This window comes from Lytechinus variegatus, chromosome 14 (genome assembly GCF_018143015.1).
Source record: "Lytechinus variegatus isolate NC3 chromosome 14, Lvar_3.0, whole genome shotgun sequence".
In the NCBI taxonomy this organism is placed as follows: domain Eukaryota; kingdom Metazoa; phylum Echinodermata; class Echinoidea; order Temnopleuroida; family Toxopneustidae; genus Lytechinus; species Lytechinus variegatus.
The window spans coordinates 18,062,062-18,078,276 of record NC_054753.1 but is presented as its reverse complement, the minus strand read 5'-3'; the positions used below and the strand labels follow the sequence as shown (position 1 = coordinate 18,078,276).

Here is a 16,215-nt window from a genome sequence, read left to right as displayed (position 1 = left end):
GTGACATTGGTATATTCACAAAGTTCAGTGTATTTTTCTGCGTATATTTGAGTGCATGTTGGTCAAAGACTTAAAAGGACGTGTGTGCAAAATAAACGATAAATGATTATTAAAATAAAAAACTAAAAATGCGTGTGCAATGTCTTCTTATGTTACGTCACCTGGTCTGTTTCTCTCCCCCCCCCCCCCCTGTCTCGGTCTCTCTCCCGCTCCCCCCCCCTCTCTTTCTCCCATCTTAATTTCTCAATTTTATTTCAAGATGAACACAATACTTTAATCAGTGAGTCGACGTATTCCTTTTGATAATCCTGGTTGAATGTCTACAAATTGTTTAAAAAAATCCAGGAACTGTAAGATTAGTTAAATAAATACATTTTCAACCCATTACTGTATCTATAACATTATTTTAATTAATTTTTATTTGATGATCTCAAATCTTCTCCTGCACACACTTCTTGATGCAATTGGACCATCTTTTCCCTTTTTGTCCTCCTATTTTGATAATCACCAAAAATGAGTATAGTATTCTCCCGAATGGCGCTTGAATTTTGTTTTAATATATTAATCTGTTGTTTGGTTTTAACGGCGCTATCATTAAAAATATATATATCCTAAAAATGATCCCTAGCCATAATATCTGATAAATCTTTCTAATGGTAGTTAGGGTGCATGGTGTTGAAGATTCAACCGATCTCAATCGAAGGGGAAAACGAATTCATGAACAGAGCGGATTGGTAATTTTCCCATGTGATAGAGTCTATCGGTTATTGATTCACCCAATCCTTTTGAAATTATAGGCCCCCGATACACAAACTAAAGGGTCACGAATGGGAGCATGGCTGCATGGGGGCTACATCCACTTTTTTCCTTCAATAAAAGTGTACACCCATTTTTATTTCAATCCCTGCCCTATAACTCTCAAAACAGTACCAAGGCCCATACATTTAGTACACTAGCTACCCTGGATCCGCCCCCATCACTGATCTCTCCACTAAGTGGAGAGATCAGTGCCCCCCCCCCCTCCCCTCTGTACGAATTCTCCTAATCGCAAACGAACGTAGATGGCGTACTTCCTGAGACGCTGTGTTTTGAAGGTTTTGCAATTGTTGTGCAACTACAAAGATAGCTCGGGACGGTACTCGAAAAGAAGAAAGATTTTCAGGATAAGGCCATTTTTATCAATTGATTGTCATCAAGATGGGGGTCCCCAAGTTCTATCGGTGGCAGAGTGAACGTTATCCATGTCTAAGTGAAGTGGTTAAAGAGAACCAGGTAATGTATTAATGCTTCTTTTTCTTTTTGCCGTGTTTGACAGTCGACTCAGAAACCATTCATTATCTGCTTGTGCAATTTCTTATTCACGCAAGTGAATAGGTAGTATCACGTTTGCTTGATAGTTGTGTTCGAATAGCACATGAGCTAAATCACCATGTACTTCTAAAGCGAATTATAAGTTGTGTGACGCTAATATTAATCAAAATGTATGACCATCACAATTTTTTTTATTTCTGTATCTTTGGCTTACCTTTAGAATCCAATGTCATGAATCGATTACAAAAATCTCTAGATTTTAAAACGAGAAAAACAATGGATACGACGTACTTTTTCAGAACTTTATACTTAATAAGTCTTTGAGACAGAAGTGGATACATGGATACTAAGATACGTGGATACACATGGATACGAGGATACGTGGATACTACTGGGATACGTACGTGGATACGTAGGATAAGTGGATACATGGATACGATGATACATGGATACGAGGATACGCGGATATGTGGATACGAGGATACGGCCGGGCATCTGGGATGTTTGTGGAAAAAAGGGGGAAAGGAAGGGAGAGTCCAGGGTGACCAGATTTCACAAAATGAAATACGGGACAATTGACAAACGAAGATCAACAAAGAAGCCCACCCACACAAAGTGTGGGCTTCTGAGAATCCATAGTATAATTATAAGACTTTTGAAAAAAAATATAAAGAATTAGAAGGGAAGGTGAACGAAAGAATGATCGAAGGAGAGAAAGAAAAGAGATGATTGGAAGGAAAGAAAATAAAGGAAAACAGAAAAAATAACAGAAAGTTAGAATAAAAGAAGGATGAAAGAAATAATAAAAGAGATAAAAAAAGGTTTCCGTCATTCTTTGAAATGAATGTAGAAAGAAGGAAAGAAAGGAAGGAAGGGAAGATTACTAAATGTCTGAAAGACAAAATAAAGGAGGGAATTAAAGGGGGAAAGGTGAGAAAAAGAAGGAGGAAAGAAAGAATGAAGGAAATAAACATGTTTCCTTCATTCTTTGAAAGAAAGAAACAAAAGAAAGAAAGTAAATATAAGGGAAAAGAATAAGAAGGGAAAAATAAAGAAAGGAATAAACAGTGGAAGGGAAGAATGAAGCTAGGAGGAGAGAACGAAAAAAGAGAAAATAATGGAAGGAGAGAAAGAACGAAAAGAAACAGGAGACGAAGAGAGAAGGATGCCAAGGTAATTATAAGGAAAGAAAGAATGAAGGAAATAAAAAAGTATATTTGATAAAGAAGGAAAGAAAGAAAAATGAACAGACAGAGAGAGAGAAAAGAAAATGTCTTGGAAAGAAAGATAGATGGAACAAAAAAGGCAAGCAGAAAGGATATAGGGTATATATAAAATAAAGAAAAAGGGAAAGTTCAAACTTCAAGTAAACAAAAAAATCCAATCATCTAATAAAAATCTTAATTTTATTTGGTGTTTTTAATGTATTTTCAAAATTTTAAACATAAAATGTTTTAGAAATGAATAAAATTTCAAAGTGAAAATATTGTCAAACTTAAAAATTAGATGAAGCATCGCAGCATCGTGCACACCAAGACTCAAAACGAAAGCTGAAACAACTAGATCTATGAAAAGTCAATAACATGTTCCTCCGATTACATCTCCAAATCATTAATCTGAGAATCCATAGTATAATTATAAGAATTTCCCGCCGATTTTGTGATTATTTTGGTGGAAAAACTGTCATGTGAGATGTTTGCACCATTGAGAATTTGCTTCGATCCTCCATGCCTAGCTAGTAGCCTGCCACACACAGGCAGGAGGCCAGTTCGTTTGCAATGTATTAGGTTAGCAAGAAATCACCGCAGAACTTGCAAAAGTTCACAGTTATCGATTTAATTGTTGTCCCTGCTTCGTCAGCTGTTGGTTATTTAATGAAAATTCGCCACTTTTAAATGTATTAACTATATTTTGTTCAATATTCTGAAATACGGGACAAATAGGCGTCCCGGGAAGGGGTTTGTCGGGACGCCGGGACACAGGAGCAAAATACGATTTCCACACAAAATACGCGCTTGTGTATATACAAAACGTGATTAAAATATGAAATTTCTGATCGCAATAGGCCCTATAACATATTTTTATTCGCGCTTTGCACTCGAATCACTAAGTTTAGTCAGATAACATTCCTCTTCACCACTTCAAATAGCGCTAAGAAAGTCATGTCTTTTCATAAACCGGTCACTTTATTCAATTTTTATCTAGGTATAAATTCATGAAATATTAGAAATTACATTTCATAATAAAGAATTAAGAATAAAACGATTCATATAGGACTAATACTTATTCGTATTTATAATCAGAACGAGACATTCACATAATAACCAACCAATGAAAGTCAAATCCAATTTAAAACGAAATATTATATCAAAGGCGTCATTGCATGCCGATGTTCTGTTACAAATGCAGTTCTAGTACTCCATGCTCTTTTGAAAGTCTTCTGGATGTATAAGTAGGAAGATAATTTTTTTAAATAAGTAATTTATATGCCAATGATGCAGTATCTCATTCACAAAAATTTTATTGCACTCCCTTACTTCTTATTCCTATTTTTCTTCATTCTCTTCTCCCTCTTTTCCTTTTCTCTTCATCAAGTTCATTCTTTCTATAATTTTTGAAAAAAAATAAATTATACAATGTATGCCATTCATGCAATAACTCATTCACAAAACTTTATATTCACTCCTTTACTTCTTACTCACATCTTTCTTAAAAAATCGGACAAAAAAAATTAATTATCAGGTCAATTTTGAACTATTAAATCTCTAGTTTTAAGTTAAAAATGATAAATAGAACGACTCATATTAGATAATTCATAATCAGAACGAGACATTCACATTGACGAATGGCTAAGATACACCCAGGGAGTAGGAATGACTGCTTAAATCCGATGACCGAATCTGTAAGTGTTTAAGTAAAATTGGTTCTTTAGCGCTTTTTAAACAACGAGATAAAAGCGCAACAAGACATAGCCCTGAATGAAATTAATTTGTTTAAAAAAGGGATTGTGATGTAGGCCCTATACGATGTGTCTCGTTGCAATCACAAGCAGGACGGGGTGAAATTAATCGTCGAATTGTAACCATGTCAAATATGTCTCTATGCGACATGTTTTGAAATTGATTGGTTATTTCAATATAACCAAAACGTCTCAGTGTGGTATATCGTTCTTAATATCCCCTTTCTTACTATTTTGTTGTTATCGATCTGTTGCTCGTGTCTTATTACTTATCACTGAGCTGTACATGATTGTAATTGGTTGCGTAATATATGCAAAAACTTCAAAAGGCATAACTTTCTTATTTTACATATTTTTTTTGATGAAATTGGCTTGTTACTTATTTTTCTACTGATTCAAATCAATAATATTTTGGGTATAGACTTCACCTTTTATAAGCTGCATATTCGTACATGTTATTATATTAGCCTTTACTGAAAAATCTTTAATAATCCAAATAGTTTATTTATGTTTTGTTTACTGAAATCAACTTAATTAAATAAAATCAATTCTAAAAAGGTCAAATTGTAATAATATGGGCTTAGGCAATTGATACATGTTTCGCTATAAAGAGAGCAGCCAATTTGGAACAATTCACTAAAGTACCCTTTTCTATCTTTCTCTCAAGAAAAATACAAATTAAAAACGATGTAAATTATCTGGCAGAAAGGGTAATTAGGGTGTGTGATGCTTCGTTCTAAAAGTTATTTTGGTATCATGTACTTTTTTATGTGGCTTCCATGTTCTAGAGTATCAGGAACTCCTTGATGTTCCCTCATAGTACCAAAGTATCCACGTATCAGTTTATCCGCGTATCCACGTATCCAAGTATCCATGTATCCAATAGCTAGTATCCAAGTATCCACGTATCCATGTTTCCAATAGTATCCAAGTATCCACGTATCCGCGTATCCACGTATCCATGTATCCAATAGTATCCAAGTATCCACGTATCCACGTATCCAAGTATCCATGTATCCAATAGTATCCAAGTATCCACGTATCCGCGTATCCACGTATCCAAGTATCCATGTATCCATGTATCCAATAGTATCCAAGTATCCACGTATCCGCGTATCCACGTATCCAAGTATCCATGTATCCAATAGTATCCAAGTATCCACGTATCCGTGTATCCACGTATCCACGTATCCAAGTATCCATGTATCCAATAGTATCCAAGTATCCACGTATCCGTGTATCCACGAATCCACGTATCCAAGTATCCATGTATCCATGTATCCAATAGTATCCAAGTATCCACGTATCCACGTATCCACGTATCCAAGTATCCATGTATTCAATAGTATCCAAGTATCCACGTATCCACGTATCCAAGTATCCATGTATCCAATAGTATCCAAGTATCCACGTATGCGTGTATCCACGAATCCACGTATCCAAGTATCCATGTATCCTATAGTATCCAAGTATCCACGTATCCGCGTATCCACGTATCCACATATCCATGTATCCAATAGTATCCAAGTATCCACGTATCCGCGTATCCACGTATCCACGTATCCAAGTATCCATGTATCCAATAGTATCCAAGTATCCACGTATCCGTGTATCCACGTATCCAAGTATCCATGTATCCAATAGTATCCAAGTATCCACGTATCCAAGTATCCATGTATCCATTAGTATCCAAGTATCCATGTATCCAAGTATCCATGTATCCAATAGTATCCAAGTATCCACGTATCCGTGTATCCACGAATCCACGTATCCATGTATCCAATAGTATCCAAGTATCCGCGTAACCACGTATCCACGTATCCAAGTATCCATGTATCCAATAGTATCCAAGTATCCACGTATCCGTGTATCCACGTATCCAAGTATCCATGTATCCAATAGTATCCAAGTATCCACGTATCCGTGTATCCACGAATCCACGTATCCAAGTATCCATGTATCCAATAGTATCCAAGTATCCACGTATCCGCGTATCCACGTATCCAAGTATCCATGTATCCAATAGTATCCAAGTATCCACGTATCCGTGTATCCACGTATCCAAGTATCCATGTATCCAATAGTATCCAAGTATCCACGTATCCGTGTATCCACGAATCCACGTATCCAAGTATCCATGTATCCATGTATCCATGTATCCTATAGTATCCAAGTATCCACGTATCCGCGTATCCACGTATCCATGTATCCAATAGTATCCAAGTATCCACGTATCCGTGTATCCACGTATCCAAGTATCCATGTATCCAATAGTATCCAAGTATCCACGTATCCGTGTATCCACGTATCCAAGTATCCATGTATCCAATAGTATCCAAGTATCCACGTATCCATGTATCCATTAGTATCCAAGTATCCATGTATCCAAGTATCCATGTATCCATTAGTATCCAAGTATCCACGTATCCATGTATCCAATAGTATCCAAGTATCCACGTATCCGTGTATCCACGTATCCAAGTATCCATGTATCCAATAGTATCCACGTATCCGCGTATCCACGTATCCAAGTATCCATGTATCCAATAGTATCCAAGTATCCACGTATCCAAGTATCCATGTATCCATTAGTATCCAAGTATCCATGTATCCAAGTATCCATGTATCCAATAGTATCCAAGTATCCACGTATCCAAGTATCCATGTATCCAATAGTATCCAAGTATAAGTATTCACATCCATAACATAAAAATCTCCCAGTATCCCTGTATACATATCAACGTATATCATTCCTTAACCAAAACATAAACATCATCAACATGATTATATACCTTTGCACATGTCCTCCATCACGCGCCCCCTCATTGATCCCTTCATAAATCTTCCCTTTATAAGTCCTCTCATTATACATCTAATATTGCTGCCACTCTCTCTTATACATCTACCCCCGGGCATCAACCATATTGGACAAGTCGTGTACCCGTACTCCTTACGGGGCTATCCCCCCTATCCTTTATCCATCTCCCTATTAATTCGTTCACGAACGTAGAGGGCGACAAAATTGCTATCATTGCACAACGGCAGCAACAATTAGGAATAGGAGGTTGCTCTTGTAATCGATTCATGACATTGGATTCTAAAGGTACTCCGTATCTTTTTAAATGATTTAAGTAATAATAAAGCAATTAAGAGATTCTTTTAATTTCATTGTCTTTTTATTGACCATGATCATCATCTAACACAAATTTTGCTAAATCATGAAGGAATGAAGCCTAAATCAGAAAAAATGGCATAATCGTGATATAGTCCCCAAATCCAAAAGTGGGGATTATTAGAATCACACCTACCAGAACGCATGAAAATCACTTCCTTTCTCCAGAACACAGTCCCCAACTCTCGCACAGCTCTGTAGCAAAATGATAACATACACACAAATGAAACACACTGTATATAAACACTAGGGTTCTCTCCCTATTATATACTCGTGATACAGTCCCCACTCAATGGGAAATCAAGTTTGATTTTCACGGCGGTGGGGACAGTTTCAACAGTATAGTATACTCGTGATGCAGTCCCCACGCTATGGGATACACAGTTCACTTTGTACGCAGTGGGGACAGTTTCAACAGTATAGTATACTCGTGATACAATCCCCACGCTTTGGGATACACAGTTCGTTTTGCACGCAGTGGGGATAGCTCCAACAGTATATCATACTCGTGATACCGTCCCCTCACAACATAAAATCGTGCTCGTTCAACAAGGGGATGGGGACAGTTTCCCGATGCAATGTGACAAGGATATACATTTTAGGGTATGGCTGCGGAAGTTGGGGGGGGAGGGCTTCAGCCCCTACCTTTTTCCAACCATAAACGTGAAAACATGACCATAGGATTGTGATTTTATGTGCAGCTTCCCCCTTTTGCACCCACAAATGTAATGCACTTTACCCACGAATGTAATAATTTTTGATCGCCCACAAATGTAATAATGACTATTTACCTATTTACCCACAAATGTAATAAATTTGAAGGGATATTTAGCAAATCCTTCTAAACTAAAATCCTATAGAAATGCCTTCATATAGCACAAAAGTGCAAAGTCTTTTTTTCCAGACCCGGTTAATTAAAAATTATAATGTATAAGTCCAAAGTCTTTTTTTTCCAGACCCGGTTGTTTCAAAACTTATAATATAGGTGCAAAGTCTTTTTTTCCAGCTCCAGCTTGTTCTCAGCTATATTTCTGTGTGGCAAAATAAGGTTGACAATGTTTGGATTATTTTCTCTTTTTCTTTTGGACAAATGCTTGATTTTTTTTACACTGTCAGTTTCTATTACAGCTTTTCATTATATAACTTGGCTCTTAAGTAAATTTGATTCTTTAGATTATATTTTCTTTATTAAAAATAGAGCTTGAAAAAATGAAATTTTTCTTGCTATATTACTTTCCACCAATAGAGGGCGTACACAAATATATGCCCAAAATTCAAGTTTTTGAGCGCTCTGGTCAATACAAAAATCATTCAAAGTTACTGATGAAAATTGAATTGCAACTGTATGGAAATTGATAACTTTGGTCACAAAAGTGATATTTTAATGATTGTTTTTAAAGTGTGTGCTCAATACAGCATTGGTATACATGTACCATAGTCCTACATTTACCTGTACATTCTCCACAGGCAGGATGGTAGCAGTGAACTAGTGCTTTTCTCAGAGATATGACAAAGTCGGTATTCTGGTGGATGTCATAACTTTGGTCATAAATTTTGTCTCCTCTCTTTAGCGTGCACCAAAATTACGTGGCTTTAAATGTGCGTAATCCTTTTCTACAAGCAAAAGTTATGACAGGGGAAGCAGTCATAAATTTTGTCATATCTTTTAGTACCAAATATCCCGATACCCTGCCGACTGAATGTCAAGCATATAATGATATTATTTAGATTATATTGTGGTATTAGTTTCACTCATCATCCATGACAATTTTCAAAATTATTTTTCATGCTACTATTTATAGTCAGGCCCTACATATTACATGTAATTCTACTTTAAAACCCTTCACAGCTCCCTGTCTCTCTTTTTAATTAAGCGCATCTATATATATATACATACGTAGTTGCGCAATGTCAACAACTGTAATGGGGATACACCCTACCTGTCATGGGGCCTTTCTTTTGGCTAGAAGGGCTCCCACTGGAAATTAACAATGATTTTGATCGCTTTGCTTCCGAAAAGATGGGCGGGAACTTTGAGAGATATGACAGGGAAAAGACAATGTTCAGAATACCGATTTGTGACAATCATAGTGGTGTCAGATCTCGGAGAGAAATGACAAAAGTTATGACAGTGTTCCAGAATACCACCCCTGACTTCAAGGCACAAACTGGACACTCAAAAAGAGGAAAATTTCTGTCTCGTTCGTTCTCCTTCTGTCAAAATTGAAAACAAAATGGCCGATCGATACCAAGAACGAACGCCACAGAGGTCTAATGACTACATAATTGCAAAACGAATGATCAATATTTTTTGGAGGTGGGGGTGGGGAGAACCTGATTACTTGGGATTGTGGCATACTTGCCTGTAATCTAAGCTACCTTGTGGAAGATATAAATGGATGCAGAGGATTAAAAAGGTTATAGCGCTGGTCTTGTCTTTTGGATGGTGATGTTCTGTCCCAGGCGTAAATAATCATATAAGATTGATTAACAACTTGTAAAACTCAATTAATTACACACACATTACCGGTACTTCTTTTTATTTCATTCCAGATTCCTGAATTTGACAATCTGTACTTGGATATGAATGGCATTATTCACACGTGTACCCATCCTAATGATGATGATGTACACTTTCGCATGACTGAAGAGGCCATGTTCAAGTCCATCTTTCATTACATAGAGGTTTGTGAAGTAGCTTATAAATGTTATTTGATATATTCCTTTCAAAGAGACTTCATTTCTTTTCAGGTGCTTTAATGCAATGCTTAATATTTTCAATATACATATTTACATGAAAAATTATATTATACCCACACTTTGTCCAAATCATGTTTTGTTTTCATGATCAACATCTTTCTTTCAGCGCTAGACAAATATATTTTCATTCACTAAAGTCCCTGTAGTGGCAACACTATTGGAAACATCATAAAAAGCCTTAAAAGCGGACATACTGGAGCTTTTCGACATGCCCTCATCGGAGTTATGAGTAAAATTGCACGAATGATGGGAACGCTAGAGTAAAAACAATGTATTAGAAAACCAAAAGAGACAATGGACCCTAAAACAACAGTCGTAAATTGAAGCAAATCAACTTAAATAACGCAAGGGATCTTACAAACTCTGTTTAGCGTCCATTGTCTCGTTTGGTTCTATTATTGATTTCGCTCTAGCATTCCAGCCATTCATGCAATGTAACTCCGATATGTGCATGTCAAAAAGCTTCAGTATGTTCATTTTCAAGGCTTTTTTATGATTTTGCAGTACCAAACACCAAGGGGGGGGGGAAGAAGAGCAAAGTGAGAGAGGCAGGCCTGGGGTAATTTTCTTACTTTATATTTCATTGTAAATTTTGTCTTCAAGTGATGCAAACTTGCCGAGAGACCTTGGGAGTGTTCACGATAAAACACCCAATGAAGTTGGCACTATCCTACAGTCACCATTCACCGTCAGAAACCACTGCTTCTCACTCAGTCAAAACAAAGGAAAATATGTCCGATCTGACAACGTGTCAGATAAACATTGTTGATGAACGCTCCTTTTACTTCTTATTGAAAGTTTTCTTTTGGATGTGCTCTAAATGTGGATGGCATGGAAGTATGGGAGGGGTTGTAATGTAATACTTTGAACACTTAATATTTCAGGTTCTATTCCGCATCATCAAACCGCGCAAGGTGTTCTTCATGGCCGTGGACGGTGTAGCACCCAGAGCTAAGATGAACCAACAGAGAGGCAGAAGATTCAGGTCAGTCCAAGCAATATCATTTGATATGGGTGGTCTTGTATTTCTTGAAGAAAAGTTCAATGCACTTCACGTTCATTGAATTGTCAATAATGTGAAATATTGTTTTGCTCACATTTGCTTTACATAGACTTAATAAATTCCATGTAAAGTATAGTATGCAATCATGCATACACAAAATTGTGACAAAGCTATTCTACAGAACATTGTTAGCAATAAATAGAAATAGTAACTGTTGCAGAGGATTACCTGGAAATATAAAAAATATAGTTGCAAATAAACTTCAAAATTTAAGTGGTGAGAACCGTGAGATGTTTGTGTTTGAGAGAGACAGGAACAAAGACAAAGTTAGATAATGTTGAATGCATTAGTGAATTAAGACGTTTATCTGAATCCATAAAAATGTTACCGGATATGAGTGGGTGATTTTTCCTTGATCATTGTTTTTTTTCCCTACTAGTACTATTGTTTCAAACAGCATTATTCAAAGTTTATATTTAACCAGCGACGTTAATCTGTTTGACGCCAAAGAGAATGAAGGGAATGGAAGTCGAGGTTGGAGGGAGATTGTGTGTATGAGAATTCGCATGAAAAAAAAAAAAAATAAATGTGGTTGAACTCGATTTTGGAAAGGACCAGAAAGGACCGGTAAATTGCCAATCCGTCCATTGCGAACTCGTCCACTCACGACATGGTCTACCTTCATTTAGTCTAATGCCATTCCGTCCATCAACTTTTCATCCAAAAATCATTTGGTCCAATCATCACTTCTAATCACCAGTTCATCTATGATCATTTTGTCTCATAAACAGTTGGTCTGATACCCATTTTCTTTTCATTCATTTTGCACAATTAAGACTTTATGGTAGTTTAATTAGACCAAATGGAATATGGACTAAATGGCTATTGGACCAAGTGGTTATGAGACGGAATGGCATTAGAGTAATTGAAAGTAGACCACGCGGTGGGTAGACCAATTGATAGTAGACGAGTTGGTAATTGGACGAATTGGCATTAGACGAATTGGAAATAAACAGAAAAACCTACAGTGTACATAACTTATTTGGTAAATCTGAATAGACTGTTCAAGGGTCAGTAAAAGCTGCCGATCCTAATGAACGGGTTCTGGTTATACATGTTTCTATTGGAAATACGTGTAGTATTCAAGGGACCCTATACTTGTGATCTTGAAAAGACAGGTGGTCCTTCTGTACATGTGGTCACTATTTATTGTTCTAAATCGTATACAGTGAAACCTGTCTATAGCGACCACCCAAGGAAACCAAAAATGTTGCCTTTATAGACAGGTGGCTGCTATAGACAGGTTCTTATACACACAATCTGCCTCCATTGGAATCAGTTTTAGTGGTCACTATAGGCAGGTGGCCACTAACACAGGTTTGACTGTATTTGTTTGCTTATTGTTCATATGCTGGCACAGGTCTGCTCACGAGGCAGAGGAGAGAGAGAAGGAGGCTGTGAGGAAGGGCGAGAAGCTTCCAGAGGAGAAGCGATTTGATTCCAATTGCATCACACCGGGTACTGATTTCATGGTCCGACTTCAGAGACAACTAAAGTACTTTGTCAACATGAAGATCACCCAGGATTCAAAGTGGCAAGGCATACGCATCTTTCTCTCGGGGCATGAGGTATGAACGCATGATTCACATATGTAAATTATAGTTGTGGGTGCAATCTGTTTTTTCTTTCTGGTTTACTCCTGCTTTAGGAGGTCAGCCCCGGGGGTGGGTACTCGACCAAAAAAGTGGTAGGTATACGCCGCGGGCGAGAAAAAAACGGGGACTCTGGAGCGGGCCTATTGTAAAAAAGTAGGATCCTCGGAATGAGCTTCGAATACAAATGTTTGTGAAAATGGGGGTCCTTGGAACAAGTCGCCTGCATATGCATCCCTATTGAACGGGCATATGTGCATGCAGCTAGCCTGGCGGCACGCCACCGGCGCCAGTCGCGATGGTCGAACAACGCTCTGCGTCCGCTTTTCACCAAAATTGCAGCGGATCAATGTGGCCGGAATGGCGTAATAAAAAATATGTGAAGCTTTGGATCGGATGTCTTTCTTCTTTTTTTCTCGATAAGAAGAAAATGCTAATGCTTTGGAGCGGCTTTCCTTGTTCTTTTTCTCAATAAGATAAAAATGCTATGCCTTGGAATGGAAATTTGAGTGTAATAATGGGGGTCCCCTCTGCGGCACATACGCACCACTCATAATATACTGAGTGTGCACCATCCCCCCCCCCCGGTTAAGCCTTATGAAGTTAGTAGTGTAATTCTGATGTTGCATCATATCATCAGGGGTTTAAGCTGAACATTTGGTTTATCAGAGCAGAAAACAAGCTAGTTAGTTGAGGCTACATGTACATCTGGGTTCTGAAGCAACAGATCATCACAAATTTTGGGGTGGCTCCATCCATTTTCATCCACTCCAGACAATGAACTCACAGTGGATGGATGTCAATCGATATAGAGCGTATGATACACCTACGGTATGCAAAGAGTACCCAAGGGAACCATTTTCCAGCGGATGGCAAGATTATTTTACATTTTACATCCTCTCTGCATCCGTAAGTGCAGTGGGACCAAGCCTTTACTTGACTTGTGATTTGAATTTAGCTTTTCAATATCTGAAGTTGTACCCTTTTTCATTTACTTCATTATTTTGTTTACAGACCCCTGGGGAAGGCGAACACAAGATCATGGATTTCATCCGTGCCGAGAAGGCCAGGAAAGGCTACGACCCCAACACCAGGCACTGCTTGTATGGACTGGATGCCGATCTGGTGAGTTTACCAAGACGCTATTGCCTGAATTCACAAAGATGGTTTTGAAAACCCACGGTTGAATCCACGGTTTATGTAGATATCCTGTATAAATTATGCTTAATTTAGCGCGTATTGGGCGCAGGTATAAAAATTCCAATGCTGATGCGCGCTTTTGTCACAGTGCGCCAAATTGACGCCTGTTACCATGTTTAGATACGCTGTTTTATTCATGAGTCCACTGTTTGAAAAGTGGACTCATGAATAAAAACATTGGACTCATTAATAAAATAGCGTAGATAACCTTGGCAACAGGCGTATATTTGGCGCACTGTAACAAAAGCGTGCATCAGCATTGGAATTTTAATACATGCTGCTGGTAAATATTTCCATGTATATACCAATGAATGAATGAAAGAATGAATAGATAAATGCATACCTAACTGCATAAATAAATGAATAGATAATACTAGTAAGTAAATACATACATGTACATGAACAAACAATGAATAAAGGAATGAATGAATGGATGGATGGATGGATGGATGGATGGATGGATGAATGAATGAAAAAATATAGAAATAAGTAAATGTATGGATGGATAAATGGCTTGAATAATCAAATAAAGATTCGTATAAATTGATGAATATTTTTTTTCTACAGATAATGCTTGGACTGATATCCCACGAACCACACTTCTCACTTCTCCGAGAGGAAGTACGATTTGGTAAACAAGCGAAGAGACCGACGACGGTGGAGGAAACAACTTTTCATCTTCTCCACCTCTCCCTATTCCGAGAATATCTTGCTCTTGAGTTCAGTGCTATCAAGGTAAATGAATTGGGAAAATTTGCCAATTTTTCTACACTTGGGCTCCGTAACACAAAGATTTGCGATGAATTGCAAATACAAAAGAACCGCACTGATTGGTACTTGGTCAGTATTTCAAACCTAATGCGTGTGTAACATTGATTGTGATTGGTCAGTTCATTTAGCGATTGATCGCTAATCTTTGTGTTACGGAGCCCTGCTTTGTTTATGTTCTTGTTTCCTCGTCACATCTGGGCCCCCTTCTTACAAAGAGTCATGATTGATCCAATCAGTCGTATCTCTATGGAAATCCTTCAGTGTCATAATTTTTTCTACAGGAAATTTGCACAATGTCCTTTGTAAACAAAGAGAAGCACAGTAAATTTTCAAGAAAACAATGAATGCATGGATTTATATTGTAGCTAAATATTATTTTGAACAAACAGGCATAATAGATGTTTACGTTGTTCGCCATCTGTAGTTGCAATTGATCGGGTCAGTCGCAACTCTTCGTAAGACAGGCCCCTCATCTGGTTCCCATTGCACAAAAATTCATATCATTGTACCTTTGTCATCCAGTAGTAATTTCTTTGGTAGAAATGCTTTAACAACCGATCAAATTCAGGGATTCATTAGAGTTACCATTGGATGCCATTGTTGTCATTGTAGTAATATACATGTATTTATGCAATGTACACAATTTTCATAGGCATGCTATTAATCAAATACATTTTAATAATAATGATAATGTGACATGTAAAGCACCAAATCCACTCTGTAGAGTGCTCAAGGCGAATAAAGAGCTAAGAGTTAAATAAAGAAGTTTTTAGAAGATTTTTGTCTCACCTGCGAAGCAAAGTGAGACTATAGGCGCCACTTTTCCGACGGCGACGGCGGCGGCGTCAACATCAAATCTTAACCTGAGGTTAAGTTTTTGAAATGACGTCATAACTTAGAAAGTATATGGACCTAGTTAATAAAACTTGGCCATAAGGTTAATCAAGTATTACTGAACATCCTATTAGAGTTTCATGTCACATGACCAAGGTCAAAGGTCATTTAGGGTCAATGGACTTAGACCATGTTGGAGGAATCAACATCGAAATCTTAACCTGAGGTTAAGTTTTTGAAATGTCATCATAACTTAGAAAATATATGGACCTAGTTCATGAAACTTGGACATAAGGTTAATCAAGTATCACTGAACATCCTGCATGAGTTTCACGTCACATGACCAAGGTCAAAGGTCATTTAGGGTCAATGAACTTTGGCCGAATCGGGGATATCTGTTGAATTCCCATCATAACTTTGAAAGTTTATTGGTCTAGTTCATTAAACTTGGACATAATAGTAATCAAGCATCACTGAACATTTTGTGCAAGTTTCAGGTCTCATGATTAAGGTCAAAGGTCATTTAGGGTCAATGAACTTTGGCCGAATCGGG

At 37.5% G+C, this 16,215-nt stretch overlaps 1 protein-coding gene across 1 annotated transcript in view; it reads left to right on the top strand.

Moving 5' to 3' along the window:
* The first annotated feature begins 1,090 nt into the window (after positions 1 to 1,090).
* Positions 1,091 to 16,215, top strand: part of LOC121428216 (5'-3' exoribonuclease 1-like) — a 57,609-nt gene continuing 42,484 nt past the window's right edge. Inside the window, exons 1-6 of the mRNA XM_041624827.1 lie at positions 1,091 to 1,272; positions 9,996 to 10,127; positions 11,087 to 11,187; positions 12,626 to 12,833; positions 13,872 to 13,982; positions 14,625 to 14,792. Coding sequence (XP_041480761.1) covers positions 1,198 to 1,272; positions 9,996 to 10,127; positions 11,087 to 11,187; positions 12,626 to 12,833; positions 13,872 to 13,982; positions 14,625 to 14,792 — 795 coding nt within the window. The 5' untranslated portion in view covers positions 1,091 to 1,197. The remainder of the gene's footprint in view (positions 1,273 to 9,995; positions 10,128 to 11,086; positions 11,188 to 12,625; positions 12,834 to 13,871; positions 13,983 to 14,624; positions 14,793 to 16,215) is intronic.